Source organism: Vigna umbellata, chromosome 9 (genome assembly GCF_029865625.1).
Source record: "Vigna umbellata cultivar VRB3 chromosome 9, Vumbellata_1.0, whole genome shotgun sequence".
In the NCBI taxonomy this organism is placed as follows: Eukaryota; Viridiplantae; Streptophyta; class Magnoliopsida; order Fabales; family Fabaceae; genus Vigna; species Vigna umbellata.
Window position 1 is genome coordinate 32,796,940 of NC_142173.1, and position 19,899 is coordinate 32,816,838.

Sequence of the window (19,899 nt, forward strand, 5' to 3'; positions counted from 1 at the left end):
TACTAATAAATATTTCTATCGATACCTTATATAAAATTATTCATTTATATAATTCTATTAATAATGGGAAGTTATCGACGGATTAATATCTATGGGTAAAATGTTGCTGTAATTTGAGCTTTTCTTGTAAGGAAGCTGTCAGATATTAGTCGAGTATTTCAAACAATAACCAAGTCACGTTCCCGTCACATTGAACATTCAACAAGTGAAGCAAATGTCATGCACTTGTTGAATGTTGAAACTCTAAAGTTTCTGAGAAATCTAAATTGCATGAAGCCCTGGCGAAATATTAAACACCAGAGCCAGTGTAAGTGGAAGAAGTTATGAACTCATATACACTTTCCACCGTTTTATCATGTAATTTTTTAATCACATACACAAAACAAGGGGTGTAACTGAAATCGTGGAAGAAAACATTGGTGCTACACAAGTGTAATGGTAATTATCAGAAAAATACATGGTGAAAGAGCCAAATGCTATCTCTAAACCACAGTATATTACAATAAGAAGGAAGACTACAAATCACCTGAAGAGCAGGCTATTGTAGTTGGGTGATCCATATATGAACAACTAGACAAGTTGTTGTATACAATAAGTTATTCATATATATCTTCATTATTTATTGACATAATTTCTACCAGGTAGAAGGTAGAAGCAACATTAATGGATAAATCACAGGTTCACAGCGAAGAGAAACAAAGAAATATACATATGGTTTGAAATTATGCATTATCAGCAGCAGGGTCAAGTTGATAGAGTGCAGATTCTGAAACACGTTTCTTGTACTTGGCAATGAAAGCTTCGGCTTTCATGTCAATATTTGGCTCAGCAACACCCCAGTTACCTTTGTCATAATCACTAGGCCACACCCTGCGGCTGGAATCAGGAGCATCATAGTAGCCTCCTCTGGACTTCCTAGATGAGAAGACGTTGAAAATAGAGAAGAAAGTGGAAGAAGACTTCTTCTGCCTATTACCTGCCATCACTGTGGTGTTGTTTTGGATAACAATGACTGCAATAATCACTGTGAAGACAATGAACTTTGGAGAACTCTTTTTGTCTTGGTTTTCAATGCAGAGGTAACACAACTCATTTATACCAGAGGGAGGCTTCGATCGCATGAGTGGTGAATAGTGAAGGAATCTGATAAAGGGTTCAAATGGTGCTGATTTGGCAAGTAATACACGACACTTTGTTTTGTAACATCATTGTCGAGGCACATTTGCTCTGCTCCGCTGGTTTAGTACTTCAAAGCTTTATTTTATCACTTCAAAGTTTGGAGAAATTTTATTTTTAAAAAAGTTTTAATATAAAATATATTATTTGAATCTTTATAAAAAATAAATTTTAAAAATTTATGAAAACAATTTGATTGTTTAAAATGACTTAAATTAAATAAGCTTAAAATGACATTTTTTTAAATATGTCATCAAGTTATTCATCGAAGTTATAAATTTAAAATAATAACTTTTATATTTAACATTTTTTATATTTAGAAGTAATTGAAATACTTTATTTAAATAAAAAAATTTCTCATCCAAATTAGGATTATAAAAAAAAAGGTCCAACCTAAATTAAATAAAGAGGTTCAATGAGTACATTTTAAAAACTTATTTCTTTTGAAAGGAAATATTTTAAGAAAGGGGAGTGTAGGTTTAAAACTTCATCACCTAGGAAAAGGTTATGGAATTCTAAACAATAATAATAAAATGAAAGGGAAAAGAGTATTTAGCCTCTAAATTATACTTTCTTTTTACAAAATAAAATAAAGTTTACGGAATTCTTAAACTTTAGTTTTTTCATGATTTCTGCGCCTGTTTCTTTCCTTCTTGCTTTCCTTTTCTTGCTTTTCACCTCACTTTCTCTAAAAAAAGAACACATCTCCCTTCTTTCTATTTTTCCTTGTTTCATATGTTATTTTTTTTTTAAATCTAAAAACACCTCGTCATAAGGACCTAAAGAACATATCTACCTATTAGATTTTCAAATAAAATAACTTTCTATGTAGTTTATAGGTTTCTTTTTCTCTTACTTTTTATATAGTTTTGTCATCAATTTTTACGGAGTTAATTAAAAAAATTAACCATCTTAAATTGTTTTACCTTATACTAAAATTTGGTCATACTTTATACTAAATTTTGAGTAAGCTTGTACTTGAGTTAAAACATTCTTGGTAACTTGGTAGCTAGGTTTTGGTTTGCAAGAATCGTGATTGGTTGAAAATTATATTTTGAATGTTTGAACTTGAATGTTATTGAGTTTTATTTGATGAATGATTGTTTGAAATGTTTTAAAGTGGATACTCTTGTTGATATTGATATATTATTCTAAAAACTAGATTATGCAAGTTAATTGAAGAGTTTCCTTGATTTGAATGTTGAATCCTTCATTATGATAATTTATGAAATTGACATAAGCAAAAATATGCACACTTTGAATTAAAGAACCCCTGTTGATTTGAAATGAGTAAAGAATGATGCTTGAACACATTATGGTTTTGATTAATAATTCGAATTCTTTATAAGTTGAATGACTAAAATACTTTTAAAATTATTATTGAAATTTGGTTTGATTATGATGTTGAATCTAATTTTTCTTATATTTTCGTTCATGCGAAAGATTTTCACTCAAGTAAAGATGGAATAAGGACTCAAACCTTATTTTCTATCTATTTTCACTTAAGCAAAAATAAAGTTAAATATAATGTCTTTTTTTTTTTGTCTTATTTTGCTCAAATGAAAATATATATCATTACAAATTTTAACTCAAGTGAAAATATTTTTGTTGAAGCTATTTCATTTTTCTTTTTCTTTTCTTTTCTTGTGGTTACTTTAACTCATTAATTGAATGTGAATGTTTTTATAAATTCACGTTGAACATTAATTTCTAAATGTGATTGATTTATGATTTTATTTAAATGAGTTACATTGTATGACAATGCTTATTAAGATTGATGGAATTTGCATTTGATATGAAAGTTGTTGAGATTTATGAGAATTATTTGAATTTGTGATCAAATATCTAGGATGATATATGTGAATTATCATTTGATTTAAGTATTAAGTATAGACATGTTGTAACAAAGATATCATGGTTTTACTTATGGTATAAATCACATAGACTAAGATATTAGTTGGTGAGAAACTCGAAGGAATTTTTGCATACTGACATGTGTCTATGTGCGACTTAGATTGTATTAAACTTACCTTGATAATTTCTCTTAGGCTCACTTATAAATCTAAGCCTTTGGTATTGGATTTAATGGTAGTCTATGGTAAAACTTACTTTAACACGTGTTTTTTAGAAGGCATTAATTGATATTCTGCTGTTTGAATATCCTTGTATAGATCCAAGTGTGATATATTTGGTTATTGTATGTTAGATTTGGAATGAAAGTTATTTTTGTGACTTTTTAATTAAATATTTTAATAGTTTACCCATGTGTTGCTTTATTGAGTGGTCCGATTTTATGGGGTTGAGTTAGACTTAAAGTCCACTTCTTAACATGATATCAGAGCTATGGTTAGAGTCTATTCTAGCGATATTTATTGTTTGTTGAGCATGTTGATCCACCCGTTATCGAACCACCCATTAATGTCTAGTCTCACACTTGAGATGATGTCTATACTTCGACGTGAGGAGAGTGCCTTGGAAGTCCCACATCGAGTAGAGATAATGCTAATTTAATTTATAATATATAAGTGAGTGCAAGCCTCACCTTACAAACCAACCAATTTAATGAGATTGAGTTATTTAAAGTACACTTCTTAACCATCAGTTAAAAGATATAACAAGAAACAAAATATAAATAAATATTTTTGGATAAATATTAAACGGAGATTTTTTAAAGTATTAGATAGTCCCTTTTGGAAATATAATTTATTGGGTAGGTAATATATTAGTAAGTTAAAACTTATATTAGCCAACATTTTTGAATTAAATATTTCTCATTAAATTATTATTATTATTTATTAGCTAAAAACAATTAGAAAACATGCATTTATAAAGTAAATAATTTTAAAAAATAATTATAACAGAGTTAAAGTTCTAGGTTTTACTTATAAGGAAAAGGTTAAATATCAATTCGAACAAAATTAAAATTTAAGGTGTCTTTGTAGAAAAAGAATAAATTTTGAGATCAATTAAAACAAAATTGAATTTTGGAGTGTCTAATTGTAAAATGAGTAAAGTTTAGGAGGTTAAATATTTTCTACCAAATAAAGAAGATAGAGATTTGACTAAACAGTTAAAGATAATAATTAAAATAACGATAAAGAGACCATATAGAAAGCCAATAATTAAAAATTCTAACCCAAAGTTTGATTTGCGTTTTAGTTTTTCTTTTTTACACGGTCTCATTGAGGTGCATTTTTGGTTTTATTTTATTTGCTATTACTAGTGAATTCTTACTTTCTTCATTATCAAGTGAAATTTATTGGAAATTTGAAAGAATTTTTAAAAGTTATTTTAAAACTAACATTGCCCTTTTAGTTTTTAAATAAAATAAATATATTGCATGAGAAAATGATTTATTTGTACTCATCGATTTTAAGACCCAAATAGGTAAAACCTTGGTTTTAGACCTCGTAAAAAAAGTCTTCAAATTTTTTAATACCTATATATATATATATATATATATATATATATATATATATATTAAATCAATTGTAATGTTTGAGAATAAAATTTAATTAAATTATTATGAATGGCCATTAATTTTTACAATCTTTATATTAGTAATAATATCTCATTAAATTTGTTTTAGACCATCTAAAATTATGTATATTTTAACATAAATAATTTTATTTATAAATAAAAAGGTTTCATTCTTAAGTTTATTTTAGCTCTTTCAAATCTTTTTGAGCCATCTTCTTTAATATACGAATATACGACGAATGTGTAACTTTCACAACACTCAATTTTGAAACTTGCTCAAGTATGCCACCATGCAAGAGTTTCTTAGTTTGAAAAATTAACTTTGTCCTCCACTTAAAAGTTCTACATTTTTTAAAACTTCTTATTATCAATCGATGTGAGGTGTCCAACCCATTCTAATAAAAGAAATGCAAGTGGTACAAATTGAAGGACAAAATTCTTTTTAAGAAGAAGAATATGATAAAAGACTATATCTTGAAACATATATATAAAATGAATTTGAGAAATTATAATTGAAAGGATCTTATGACAAGATCCAAGATTAAAACACATCTCCTTAAATCTTATAATGTTCGTCTCCTTGAATCTTATAATATTTCAGGAAGGAGAGAATTTAAAAAATGTGAATATCATGATCCCAATTAAATAATAACTTAGGAAATTATATAAATTGTAATTTTATTTTAATTTTATATAATGCTAAATTCAGTAGGCGAGTCAATTTGTGTTCATTAGGGCGAGCAGGTCTCGCTAAGAAAATGTCAGCATATGTAATTTTCATTTCTTTTTTGTTATTGTTATGTGTTTTGGACTTTGAGCTTTATTTTAGAGTTTTTAGACTTTTTAAATTTATATGCCTATGTATAGAGTTACCTAAAACTAAAGTAAATACTTTTAAATCATATTACATGGATTTGCATTTTTTTAGAGAGGGTTCTCTTATTGGATGATTTTAATTTAAAAGAAAATACGTTTAGCCGTAAAAGTTAGTAATTAAAAATCAATAGTATTTTAAAAGCAAAGACTATGTATTAACATACACACAAATATATATATATATATATATATATATATATACACATATGTGTATATACACATATGTGTGTATATACACACATATGTGTGTGTATATACACATATATGTGTATATATACATATATGTATATATATATATATATATATATATATATAATGAATTTTCATAATATTTAATGATTTATTTTTAAATTATTTGTATTTCAGTGCAACATGAATTCTAGTATTTTACTGTGTTTTTGTGATTTGTGTGGGTGTGGGTGTTTTATTATGAAGAAGTTTGAGTATAATTGTGATTCTTAATTGATAATTTATATGTCTAATTGCAATTGAAGCCCTGTAAATAATTGTTATGGAATGGAATGGTATATTTCTTAACTCGATTCCAATTTTATTGAATCGGAATTTGTTTTTGTATTAAACTCTTATCTTGCTGAAGATTCTTATTGCTTTGGTGCTACTGCATCTCTGGGCCATAAAATAAAAGCTTGAAAAAGATAGAACTTTAAATGCTATGAAAGACAAATATCATGCATATCTGAATACAAAAGCACTAAATATTGAATAATCTGACAACATAAAAATCAAATAGAGTGAGAGTTGAGTGCAGCCAAGTTATTCTCAATCTGTTTTATATTTTTGTCAATCATTTTGTGGATTTCTTTGATTTCTTGAACGGCATTTGGCAGGTTTTGACCTAGCATGAACTGAAACATGGACAAGGTAATCTCCTTCTCATAGTTGTCTTGACGTAGCATCTTCAATTCAGCATGAAGCTTTCGTGGTTCACATTCCTGCTTTTGTTCAGCACAGATGCATTCTTAAACCTCTCCATCACCTTCTTGGCTCCTTCTGGATTTGGCCAAACTTCTGTCTCAGAATCAAAAGGATTACAAATTATAGCACAAACTGAGATCCCGCAAAGGGTCGCAAGTTCATCCACCTGAATTCATCATACTCTTCTTCCTTCTCTTGTACGTGCTTTTCCTTGTCATCTCATCAGAGATAAAAGCAAGTTTCAATTTCTTCCTACCCATGCTTCGGGACGAACTATTACGAAATTATAATAGTTTATGCATTATTTTTCTCCTGCTAACTGGGTTTTATAACGAGTTATTCTACCTTTGATTTCAAATTCTGAGAATCTTTTTGTTTGGACACACGATCCCACCTTAAAACCTCCAAACAGAAACTTATCTAGTCATTCTCCTTTTTGTATTTACAATTACTGCATTGTTGTATTAAATTGGAAAACAATTAAAACTCACATGTGTCATAAATTGTCATACCTTAATTAATTTATTACAATTTTAAAAGAATATATATGCAAGATATAGAACTTTTAATTAAGGTTGTAAAATGAATGATACACCAAAATGTTCGAAGAGATTGAGTTGTTAGGGATGTGCTTTTGTTTATACGATAATGCATAATTTAAGTTATATTTTATTTTCAACATATGTATTAATAATAATGCTATATTTAATGGATTTTATGCACATTCATTGAATTTTACTTTTACCAGTCACTCACTTATATCTATAAACCAACTAGAATTTTTTACGACCAGCACAACAAATTAAAACAGGCTAAATTATATTTCACTATTTTGAGAAAAAAAAATGTATAAATTGCCCTAAAATTTTTCCGAATAATAATGTTATTTGTCAATAATTTTTCTAATATTTCACAAATGCATATTAAAAAATAAATATATTTTATATCTTAACTAAAAATATAAAATAATTTATTAAAATTATAATTCATTATTTAAGTTCAAATCCTGCCTATTTTATATAGCGGAATATAATTTGTGATCACTACTTCTTTAGTAAGTTGACACCTAAATTTTGAAGTTATATGCATCTGACCTAAAAAAATGTTTTAAGTTTGAGTTTTTTCAGTAACATTGTTTAAAAATTCCTCGAACTATAACAATTTCTTTCGTAGTGGCTTTTTGAGATGATCTCGTGAATCATTAAGGTGAAGCTCTAGAAACATTGGAGCATTAAGTCTAAGAAAAAAGTTTAAAATATGTGGTTTGATTTTCTACACGTGGGTGTAGTAGTCGTTTTACCAGTAGTATATAACAAAAATTGATGCACATTACAATTGTAAACAGTGTGGTCAAAACAAAATGTTAATGACGACTCTCCTTTGCAACGGCTAATGTGGTTATTTTAATAATTTTTATTAAAAAATTTAACAATAGGATATTACTTGATAGTTAGTACAAGATAACCTTTTAATAAAAAAATATTAATGAAATTTCAAGTCCGCCACTATAGATTTAAGGGTGTGTTCACTTGGAGAAATATAAATTTGAGGGAGTGAATAAATTTGAGAAAATTTAAGAGTAAATTAAGTGTTGTTTTTTTAAATAAATTTGAAGGTGATTGAAAGTGAATTTAGAAGTAAAATTTGTAAAATTAGAATAGAATTAGACCAATGTAACATATAAAAAAATGTTTTAATGGATAGAAAATGAAGATTACTAAAATACTCTTAGTGATAGAAGTAATATAAAATAATATTTATTAATAATATATTTAGTGATAAAAAATATTATAAGAGGAAAAGAATAGAAAATTATTTTCTAAAACAAAAAAAAACTTATATTAAACTAAAATCAAATAATTATTTTTAAAATATTTTTTTAAGAATAAAGTATTATTGTACCTAATACGCATATTCGAAATATTTTAACCAAATAAAGTAATTGAAAAAAACCATTTCAAATTAAAAAAAACATTTCAATTCAATGTATTTTAATTTCTCAATAAAAATAAAATAAAATGCAAATGATAAATGATACAAGTAAAAAAGAACGAAGAAAGGAAGAATTGAGTTAGATGGAGGGAGGTATAAAAGTCTAAATTGAAACAAAAATAGGAATACATGTATTTGAATTGAAGGAATTTACATACAATATATTTAATTGATAGGTTTTGGTATAGTGAGAGGAGAGAAATAGGAACAGTAATGTGTGAAAAAGTTAATATGTTTCTTAAAGTGGTTTAATTTTATTAGCGTGACCCCATCATCATCATCATTACCCTGAACTTTTCCAAGTTGGCGGTGTCGTTGTCTTTATCCACATCACTGATCATCCTTCGACACTTCGCTAAGGAATACTCCTCCCTAGGTCCTGTATCACCGTGTTTAGCTCCTCCGCTCTGATAAACTCGTTCCCATCCATCAATAACTACAAATTTTATAAACATCTATTTACTTTAAACTTGACCATTCAGATATATTGATATCAATTTATAGGAGTCTTACACCCAAAGGTAGTACAACAACAACTCATCCACACCAATTATCACAACTATCACCAATAAATGATCATCAGACTAAGAACCTCTTACTACTCTTCACCAATAAATGATTATCCCACTAAGAACCTCTTCCTACTCTTCACAACATAATTATCTTTTTCTTTTTGAGATTGAAAGTTATTGAGAGCATCAAAATAACACATAATCATTAACATCCTATATCAATACATACACTATACACAACCATCTTAAGAATTTATCTTTAAAATCTTTATAGTATCATATACAATTTCATACTCACAAATAATTTCATATCAACTTTAAATCAAACATATATATATATATAAGCGATAAAATAATTTTATAATTGTTTTTTTTAGGAGTTGTGACCTTCATCATTCATAAGACTTGTGATCTTCATTACTCATTTATACCATCCATGTAAAATATTAAGGGTTGTGACCTTCATCATTCATAAGACTTTACTTCTGATTAATTGAATGATATAAGACTTGACCTTCAATCAATTGAATATAACTTGCTTGAGTAATCTTTGGTCTTACAAAATATCCTGAATAATTTATTTTTCCTTCAACAATAATCTTAACAAGAAAAATACCTACAATCAATTTCACTGTTAAAGAATTTTCATCAACATGGATATGTCAAAATAATGACATTTAGTTGAGGTTAAACTCACGACTAACAACCAAAAATATAATCTAGTCGAAGTTAAATTAAAAAGAAAATATAGAAAATAGATATAGATATAAAAAAAGAATATATAAAAAAATTTAAAATTCTATAATTTAAATAATAAAATTTACTCTTTTTCCATTTTTTAAATTCTAATTTCTTTTTAAACTAATTTTCCAAAGGTCATATTTTAAAATATTTCATTTTTTTTATAAAAATACATTATAAGCAGGTCTCGTAACCCCCTCAACCAAAAGTATAACCAACATAACGTGAACTCAATACATGTCTTACATAGATGTGCAACTTGACCGATATTACTCAGCTGTTTCGACCGATGATAACCATGTCCCGTTCAATCATTCATATCGTAATCTTCATGTGAAATCTTAATTGCATGAGATCATGGCGAAAAAGAAGGTGATGCAAATGAAAGAAATACTTCTATGTGTTATTAATTTGGATCGTGGAAGAAGTTGATAATGCTACACATGTGCAGCGTGAGAGAGTGTATTTTGTCTTGTGAAAGAGCCAAAGGATATCTAAACCAGAGTGAAAGCATATATTTCAAAGAAGAAGCAGAAGTAGAATGAAAAAAGCTATTCATATATATCTTCGTTATTTATTGACATAATTTCTACCAGGTAGAAGGTAGAAGCAACATTAATGGATAAATCACAGGTTCACAGCGAAGAGAAACAAAGAAATATACATATGGTTTGAAATTATGCATTATCAGCAGCAGGGTCAAGTTGATAGAGTGCAGATTCTGAAACACGTTTCTTGTACTTGGCAATGAAAGCTTCGGCTTTCATGTCGATATTTGGCTCAGCAACACCCCAGTTACCTTTGTCATAATCACTGGGCCACACCCTGCGGCTGGAATCAGTGGCATCATAGTACCTTCCTCTGGGCTTCTTAGATGAGAAGACGTTGAAAATAGAGAAGAAAGTGGAAGAAGACTTCTTCTGCCTATTACCTGCCATCACTGTGGTGTTGTTTTGGATAACAATGACTGCAATAATCACTTTGAAGACAATAAACTTTGGAGAACTCTTTTTGTCTTGGTTTTCAATGCAGAGGTAACACAACTCATTTATACCAGAGGGAGGCTTCAATCGCATGAGTGGTGAATAGTGAAGGAATCTGATAAAGGGTTCAAATGGTGCTGATTTGGCAATGTAATACACGACACTTTGTTTTGTAACATCATTGTCGAGGCACATTTGCTCTGCTCCGCTGGTTTAGTACTTGACTTAAACAAGCTTTGTGGAAGATTCCATAAAAAACGCACAATTCTTGGCTCTGCTTTTTGTACTTTGTTTTCTTGTAAAGATTCATGTTATTATTGGTCCTTTTTCACTACCCATCTAAGCACCTAACTAAGCGCTCCTTCCAATAATTTATCTACTTGCATGCACATGTTTACTCACATGAAAATGGTTCACACACACGACCAAGACTCCCCGGAGAGGGTGACACCGTGATCTTGCTGTTAATCTGTTTAATTATGCACCATATTTTGCATATACATAAATTGATCTATTTTCTAAGTATTTACAAAAGTGCTTGAACTACTCGGGCAATTCTCACGTGCAATTGGATGAAAAGAGAGAACTTCTGCACTATGAAATGTATAAATTTTGTAATTTGACCTGAATCATCTTGTGTATAGCTGAATTGTAACTACCTCATCTTTCAAAATTTTAGTACATTTGCACTTGATGAATGGACGTCTAATCTTTCCATCAAAAACATAATATTTACATTGTCGTCCGGACAAACTTTTCAATTCCTAAGATAAAAGTTTCTTCCAAACCTCTACTACCACTGTAACCACGGTCATATATCCAACTATAGTGAATGGGCTATTTGACCATGTTCTATCACAAGCACATTTGTGTTAGAAGATACCGGTGAAATTAGATCCCAAAGTTCATAATTATCTGATGCATGAGGTATAGTTAAAAAGTGTAACAGCAAAATATCTCAATCCATGTTTATCTTCATTACCAATAATAACACTTAATTTCAGGTTTTGGGTTCAACTTCCACGTTAACAAAATATTAACCACTAACATTTGTCTATTGAATTCAATACAATTTAGTTACTGAGTTTAATTCTGAATCTGGATTTGGCATTTATGCATTTGTTGTGATTCTGGTTTTTGCAAGTTCAGATTGATTCTGTTTTAGCATTTTAACCAATAGGGGATTTTTGGTTCTGCTAGTCTTTTAGTTCAATTAGTTGTGTTTAGGATCAACTTACATTTCATTGGTTGTGCCACAGTTTACACTCTAGGTTGTCACGCTAGTTGCTACCAACCTTTGTTATAACTTGTGATTTTGAGATTTCAACTTAGTTTTAAATATTGCATTGCCTTTCTAGTCTTATCTTAATATTGTAGACTTGTTTGAACCATTGCATCTGTACTTCATCTCCATTCATAAGTTTGCATCTAGCAACCAGTATAACAGATCAAATTCAAACAAATATAGTGAGGTTTCCAAGGGGTGGTTATGTTCATAGCTTCCCTTCTCAGATAGTTCAGAAAGTGGTTCTAAAACACAGTGATGTGGCGGATAGCAAAAACGATTCAACACTTTTAAAATTGATTCAAGAATAAGATTTTTCTAAATAAGATTTACAAGTATGTATAAGTAAGAGAACTGACAGCACTGTCATTAAATAATGTGTTCATTTACAGCACTGTCTTTAAGATAATGTGTTTATGGAGCACTCTTAAATTCCTTCTAGAATTGACAATTTTCTCATTATCGACATAAATCAATTCAGAACATGCCAAATGATTTGTTGTGTATGTGGAAAAGGAACTTGGGAGCAGACATAGCCATTGATTATACAAAGGGGCTGCTTGAAGAGCTGGAAGAAAAGTTTGATGTAGTGTACGATACAGTAGGTGAGATATTGAAACTCTGAACCTATATTTTTGTTGTGTACAATTAATATGCTGCAACAATATACAGATAGACCAAAAAATAATATTGTATAAATTATTGCATTTGTATCAGATTTTCTATAATAACATTATTGAAAACTTGTGTATGGTTGATTCTAAAATCAGGGCAGAGTGAGATTGATAGAGCATTGAAGGCTGTTAAATAAAATGGGAAAGTTGTGACAGTAGCAGCACATAGAAGTTCTTCAGCTATCTTCGTAATTGAAATTATGTTTGTCACTGTTGGGAATTGATCACCAAGGAAGAGGCTGTGCAGGTGATGAATTGAAATTATGTATACTGTTGAGCTTGATAATTATCGACGAATTTGATATCGTCCATAAAAAATTATCTGTAATTCACGTTTTTCTTATAATGTATCCAATTTAAATGTTTTTGTAACATTTTTTATAACGAAAGATCAATCAGCCCGCATAATTCATCTCGCATGGTATACTTTACATCGTCATTCCTAATTTGCACACACAGATTTCAATATTTAAAAATATTAAAATGAAATAAAATTATTTTAAATCTCGATGAGAAAAGATAATTTATTATAAATTTTAAACATATTTAAATCAGAGGGGATGATATCTTTTACATTCCTAAAGTAAATAAAAACTTATACTTCATAACTTGAAAAAATACATATTCTAATTAGATTTCTTTTATTTTTTAAAATTAAAACACCAATATGTGTTATTATATTATTGAAATAGGTGTCATGTAATAGTTTTGGGTGAGTCTCAAACCATAATTTTTCTAAAGGAAAACATCTTTTAATTGTACTCCAAAAGTAAAATCAAGAGTTTGAGAGAGATATTTTTATGTGATAGATGCGTAAATATCAACTTCCAAGTACTTGCAAATACAAGAAAACTTCAGATGAATTATGCCATTCATGGTTTTAGGGCCAAGGAATACAATATGAATTTGGTTTCCCCTGTTGAATAGTATAACTCACTCATTAGTATTTCCAACTATAACCAACTCATTCTAATTACTCCTCATATAATGAATTAAACAAGTGAAGCCATACTAAAACTGATCATGTACCTGTTTAATGTTCAAACTGTAATGTTTCAGAGAAATAATTAAGAATAAACTTCTCTAATACATTCGTGGCTTATCACTCTTCATCAAAGGGTTATATTAACTGTAATTAACCTTGTGAAAGAGCTTATGGCTATTAACCAGAGTGAAAGCATATAATAGCAAGGAAAAATATATCTTGGGAAATCAATATGAACAACTAAACCAGTAGCTGAATAGAATAATTTAATCATACATCGTTGTTATTTATTAACATATATTAAATCAGTTCAAAGCAATATTAATCTATAAACTACAATCTAGAGCATTAAAGAAATATACATATGGTTTGAAATTATGCATTATCAGCAGCAGGGTCAAGTTGATAGAGTGCAGATTCTGAAACACGTTTCTTGTACTTGGCAATGAAAGCTTCGGCTTTCATGTCAATATTTGGCTCAGCAACACCCCAGTTACCTTTATCATAATCACTAGGCCACACCCTGCGGCTGGAATCAGGAGCATCACAGTAGCCTCCTCTGGACTTCCTAGATGAGAAGACGTTGAAAATAGAGAAGAAAGTGGAAGAAGACTTCTTCTGCCTATTACCTGCCATCACTGTGGTGTTGTTTTGGATAACAATGACTGCAATAATCACTGTGAAGACAATGAACTTTGGAGAACTCTTATTGTCTTGGTTTTCAATGCAGAGGTAACACAACTCATTTATACCAGAGGGAGGCTTCAGATCCATGACTTGTGAATAGTGAAAGAATCTGATAAAGGGTTCAAACGGTGCTGATTTGGCAATGTAATAATATGACATTTTGTTTTGTAACATCCTTGTCGAGGCACATTTGTTGTGCTCCGCTAGTTTGTACTTGACTTAAACAAGCTTTGTGGAAAGTTCCATGATAACGCACGATTGTTGGCTCTGCTTTTTGTACTTTTTTTCTTTTATGAAGATTCACGTTATTAGTGGTACTTTTTCACTGCAAATCTAAGCACCTAACTAAGTGCTCCATTGTACTTGTAATAATTTTACCAACTTGAATGCATCTGTTTATTCTGACATGATTAATATGGTGAGTTTAAACAAATGGGATAAAATGATTTACATAGCTAACTGTGATTTTTTATATGTTCAAAGAGAAATAGATTAGTGAATTTGCATGGACCACTGAACACCCTCTCATTCCTTCTATAGCCATATTCTTTTACCGAAGCCTTTATTATATAATCACGCTTTAGTCGTATGCGACAGACAGCTCTACTGCAAAAAGACCATCAGTAAAATTTATTCAGAAATCTCATACAGTGAATTCACAATAAAACCAAGCAAACATGTGTATGTATATAATATAATATATAATACGTTAAGGGTTAATGTCATGAAGCAAGTTTTATCTTCAAAGAGTGGAATTGCTAGGAATAGAAATTGTCCAGGTAGAATACACTTTTGGTTGGCCTGCTATGACTTTCAGTGTATAAGTAAAGATGGAGTCTGATTTATTTATTTGTTATAGAAGCTTTTTTCTAGTATTTCAGTAAAGATTTCTGAAATTTTATCTTCTTACTTAGGAGTGTGTTTAAAAACCTATTTATGAATAATGATATTTAATGTATTAAAAATTATGTCTTTATTCTCCAAGTGGCTTTTTTTAAATATTTGAATCAAGGTATTAATATAAAAAAAAATAGGGTTAAATATATTTTTAGTCCCTAAACTATTAGCCGTTTCTGGTTTTCGTCCCTCTTTCAAAGTAAGGTACAATTTGGTCCTCATTCTTTTCGAAACGTTCGTTTTAGTCCTCGGAATTTTGGTTTTAGTCCTCATTTGTTGTTAAATGAGGACTAAATTTTTAAACAATGTATAATTTTCGAGGACTAAAACGAACGTTTCGAAAAGAATGAAGACCAAATTGTACCATACTTTGAAAGAGGGACGAAAACCAGAAACGACCAATAGTTTAGGGACTAAAAACATATTTAACCAAAAAATATATATGCAATTTGTTTATAATTTTAAGAATAAAATCAATGTAATTTTGTTAATATTAATTTATGCATTAATATATATCAGAATTATTTCTTTAACGTATTATTTATAATTATTAATATTATGATACGTTAGTTTAAATTACATTCTTAAATTTTTAAAATTAAAAAAAAATTATTTAAAGTTTCAAATGTTCTATCTTTTTAATTCTTTTAGTACCCAATATTATATTTTTCAAGTTGGACATCTTCATTAATATTGAATGTCAAGGATAAATATGCAATTAAGTAACCTTTATTGTTTGTATTATTTACTTTGTCGTAATTAATTTTTTTAATGTTAATATTATTCTTTAATTTCAACTCATATTTGTTCTTTATTTAATTAGAAATTTCAACTCATAACCTAGTTAATAGTTATACAATTCAATTTAAACAAAAATTCAGTTCTCCATCAAAATATATAAACAAAAACTTTAAAAATCCATAAATTAAAAAATACCCAAAAATAAATTAAACAAAAGAAACATAATTCTAATCATAATATAAATTTAACAAAGTAAAATAAAAACATCATCAACACAAAAATATAGAAAGAAAAACATAGTAACCAAAAATAAGAATAAAATTAGGTTTAATCATTCACTAAGTCCCTATTTTCGCATGGAATCTCAATTTCGTCCATTTCTTTCTGAAAATATCAATTGGGTCCCAATTTTATGAAAATTGCAACAAATCGATCCTTTCCGTTAAATACTGTCAAACGGCGTTACGGTGTGTTTGACGTGGCACGCTGCGTTGGACGTGTTATCTGACGTGGCACGTTGTTGACCCTAATCCACCACATCCTCCCCGACTTCCTCCCCTCCTCCACTCCTCCTCCCTCCCCTACCAGCTCACCGCCCCCACCCCTCTGAAACAAACAGAAAAATGCAATTTTCCTATTCCATGTTTTTCCCCTCAAAATCCAACTTCTCTCCTGTTCGCCCCACCCTCCCTCCGGTTCGCTGCGGCATCCGCGAGCTCCGCCAACGAATCCACACTGTCCAGACCACGCAAAAGATCACCGAAGCTATGAAGCTCGTTGCCGCCGCTAGGGTCCGTCGCGCTCAGGAGGCCGTCGTCAACGGCCGCCCCTTCGCCTCAAACCTCGCAGAAATGCTGAACGACATCACCCAGCGCCTAAAAAGCGACGACGTTTCCACCCCCGTCACTGATGCCAGACCCGTCAAGACCGTCGCCCTTGTCGTTTTCACCGGCGACCGCGGCCTCTGCGGCGGTTTCAACAAATGGGTAATAAAAAAAGCCGTCACCCGAATCGAGGAGCTGAAGAAACTCAATCTGGGGGAGGTTTATGATGTGAAAGATGATGTTTTTAGGTTGAGTTCTAAGGAGGGGAAGCTGGCTGTGGAGAGGGATGTTGTGAGGTTGAGGAAAGAGGGTGAGGTGTTTTCCCCTCTTATGGAGTTTGAACAGGATCCTGTTCTCATTCTTGATGCCATGTTACCTCTTTATTTGAATAGTCAGATTTTGAGGGCGTTGCAGGAGTCTGTAGCTAGTGAGCTTGCTGCAAGGATGGGGGCCATGGCTTCTGCCACCGATAACGCTGTTGAATTGAGTAAAAGACTTTCGGTTGAATACAACCGGGAGCGGCAGGCGAAGATCACAGGGGAGTTGCTGGAGATTGTGGCTGGAGCCGAGGCTCTTACACCAATTGACTTATGAATGTCGGGGAGGATGTGGTGGATTAGGGTCAACAACCAACCACGTCAGATAACACCTCCAACGTAGCGTGCCACGTCAAACACACCGTAACGCCGTTTGACAGTATTTAACGGAAAGGATCGATTTGTTGCAATTTTCATAAAATTGGGACCCAATTGATATTTTCAGAAAGAAAGGGACGAAATTGAGATTCCATGCGAAAATAGAGACGTAGTGAATGATTAAACCATAAAATTATTGATACACACGGAAAGAAAATAGAAATCAAAATTGATTATGATAAAATAAAGATAACTAATATTCCTTTTTCTTAAAATAAAACTATAATTTATTAAAAACATGTTCTAATTTATTAAATATCATTTTAATATCAATAAAAATTGACAGACGAATAATAATTTAATTAAATTTTATTTTCAAATATAAAGTTATAATTAATTTAATAATGATATATTAATACTAAAACAAATTTGAAGCATTTTTTTTCTTAAACATAATTTTATATTTAATTTAATAGAGGTAAATTAGTATTAAAAAAATTGGAAACTTTTTTCTTAAACATAATTTTATAATTAAGTTAATAGAATAATACTAATACTAAGAATGTTTTGAAGCTTTTTTTTTAGGTTTAAAAGGAGTATTTTATCTGTTTCACCCTTAACCGGTTCAAATGTTATATCACTTTGGTTATTTGCTAAAAGAGGAGGTTGAACAACTAGACATACATAATATAGATGGTAAACACACTTAAAAACCAGTTTTTTATTTCATTAAATTTAAGAACTACAATAACACGTGACAAATTCAAAGATGAAAAGCATTAGCGCTTAGCTTATCTAAAACATGAATCCAAATAGCATACTTAACCCCCTATTTTTCTTCTCGTACATTCTAGTAAATTTTAAAATATTCATTCAATATCATTCTTTTCTAAAAATATATAGAAGTAATGTATACTAGCAGAATATATTATTGTACTAGTATAGATTACTAGTAAGGGAATAATATAAAAGTAGGGCCTAAAAGAAGGGAGAGGAAAGGACAATATGGAAATTGTGATTAACATGAAATAAAGAGATTATTAAGAAGAAAGATGTGAGAGGTAGGCATTGTAACTTAGAAGAAACCAGAAACACTCGATGGAAGTCTGTACTATATTATGTAGGATTCCAAGAGCTGGCATTCACTTTACTCTTCACGAATATTGGTCGTTAATAACTTATTGCCATACAATTAATAAAGAATTTTTAAATGCAGATGTACCAAGTGTCATGTCAGTACATCATAAATATATACATCAACTTAACAAAAAATAGAGATAAATAAATGAACAATCATATATACATCAAGAAGGTTATGCATTATATTTGAAGGATCAAAACAAGTGAATGCGATGCTACTCTGAGAAAGTTTTAATTGTTTTTAGCTTCTAAAAGGGACAGCGAAACGAGTAATTCGACAATAGTAACGTAGTTTCTCAGAATTATAGGTACATTGGAAGGAAGGAAACTTAGTACAATATAAAAACAATTTTCTCTGAATACTTTGGTTCTGTTATGTTGGAAGAAAAACTTTATTCACAATTAAGTCATTATTTGGTGTTTCGGAAGCTTAGTGTGGTTAGCACACAACACGATTGATGAGTACAATAGTGGTTTGAACCAGCGCCTCTCGAACAGTGGAAAAAGCTAACGCTTATGAATTTGAAAGTCTATATCACATATGTGCAGTGGACAGACACAAACCTTCAAGTTCGATTTGCAAAGGTTATTCGTGTTTACATTAATACTCTTTGTGTTTCACATCCTGTAATCGATATGGTATGGAATAACTCAAACAAATTCACAGCAAATGTCTACCACAGACAATAACAGAGAAATCAGCAAAAGAAGCAACTGGAAGGTAGGGGAAGGAAAACAAGGGAAAATTACGCCAAAAAATAACGTAGTTAGTTCAATTAAAAGTTAACGAATTGCAGTCATAAAAGTTTACCATGAAAACAGATATTACACCACCAACTTTCTCTTCGAAATCCCAACACGATAACTACTTAATTACACGTACCACAGTTTTGTCTAAACATATTAAGGGTATGGGCAAGGGATCAACTGAATAATGTTACACTGATCTTAGGATGTCTCAACCGTTATCCGCCTTGATAAAGACCTTCTCTTCATTGCAGTTCTCAAATAAAACAGTATAACAAAAGAAACGATTTATCTGAATATTTTACGTTGGAAGCAAAATTAACATTCACCAATCAACATTTTTGGTGTTTTGGCAGTTGTTGCAGAACTATGTTAGATGCAGAAGACGTGAAGAAGAAAAAAGTTAGAGGACGAGATGTGTAGTGGTATGAGACAGTAAAATATGTTCCATTGGAAGAAAGGCAAACTCTGAATTAACGAAGTGGAAGTTTATTGATAAGAAGATAAATATTGTGGAATTCACGTATGATAATCAATAGCTAATTACAGTAGAGGCAGAAAGAAATTATTTAAATGGAGGAGAGTGAG

At 30.2% G+C, this 19,899-nt stretch overlaps 4 protein-coding genes and 1 pseudogene across 4 annotated transcripts; 1 reads left to right on the forward strand and 4 right to left on the reverse strand.

The window, feature by feature from the left end:
• Positions 1-349: 349 nt before the first annotated feature.
• Positions 350-1,064, reverse strand: LOC148193280 (uncharacterized). The gene has a single exon (XM_088098029.1). It carries the CDS (start codon positions 981-983, stop codon positions 723-725), a length of 261 nt encoding a protein of 86 aa, XP_087954155.1. The 5' UTR covers positions 984-1,064; the 3' UTR covers positions 350-722.
• Positions 1,065-6,275: 5,211 nt separating this feature from the next.
• LOC148193281 (agamous-like MADS-box protein AGL80 pseudogene) lies at positions 6,276-6,728 on the reverse strand (annotated as a pseudogene).
• Positions 6,729-10,326: 3,598 nt separating this feature from the next.
• On the reverse strand, positions 10,327-10,726 carry LOC148193282 (uncharacterized). The gene has a single exon (XM_088098139.1). The coding sequence runs from the start codon at positions 10,649-10,651 to the stop codon at positions 10,391-10,393; it is 261 nt and encodes an 86-aa protein (XP_087954265.1). The 5' UTR covers positions 10,652-10,726; the 3' UTR covers positions 10,327-10,390.
• A 3,162-nt stretch (positions 10,727-13,888) lies between these two features.
• LOC148193283 (uncharacterized) lies at positions 13,889-14,501 on the reverse strand. The gene has a single exon (XM_088098091.1). The coding sequence runs from the start codon at positions 14,499-14,501 to the stop codon at positions 14,016-14,018; it is 486 nt and encodes a 161-aa protein (XP_087954217.1). The 3' UTR covers positions 13,889-14,015.
• A 1,679-nt stretch (positions 14,502-16,180) lies between these two features.
• On the forward strand, positions 16,181-17,406 carry LOC148193284 (ATP synthase gamma chain, chloroplastic-like). The gene has a single exon (XM_088099140.1). The coding sequence runs from the start codon at positions 16,589-16,591 to the stop codon at positions 17,381-17,383; it is 795 nt and encodes a 264-aa protein (XP_087955266.1). The 5' UTR covers positions 16,181-16,588; the 3' UTR covers positions 17,384-17,406.
• The last annotated feature ends 2,493 nt before the right edge of the window (positions 17,407-19,899 follow it).

What these genes read in the sequence shown, in the direction of transcription:
- LOC148193282 (XM_088098139.1), bottom strand. Translation starts at nt 10,651, where the DNA reads ATGGCAGGTAATAGGCAGAAGAAGTCTTCTTCCACTTTCTTCTCTATT.
- LOC148193280 (XM_088098029.1), bottom strand. Translation starts at nt 983, where the DNA reads ATGGCAGGTAATAGGCAGAAGAAGTCTTCTTCCACTTTCTTCTCTATT.
- LOC148193283 (XM_088098091.1), bottom strand. Translation starts at nt 14,501, where the DNA reads ATGTTACAAAACAAAATGTCATATTATTACATTGCCAAATCAGCACCG.
- LOC148193284 (XM_088099140.1), top strand. Translation starts at nt 16,589, where the DNA reads ATGCAATTTTCCTATTCCATGTTTTTCCCCTCAAAATCCAACTTCTCT.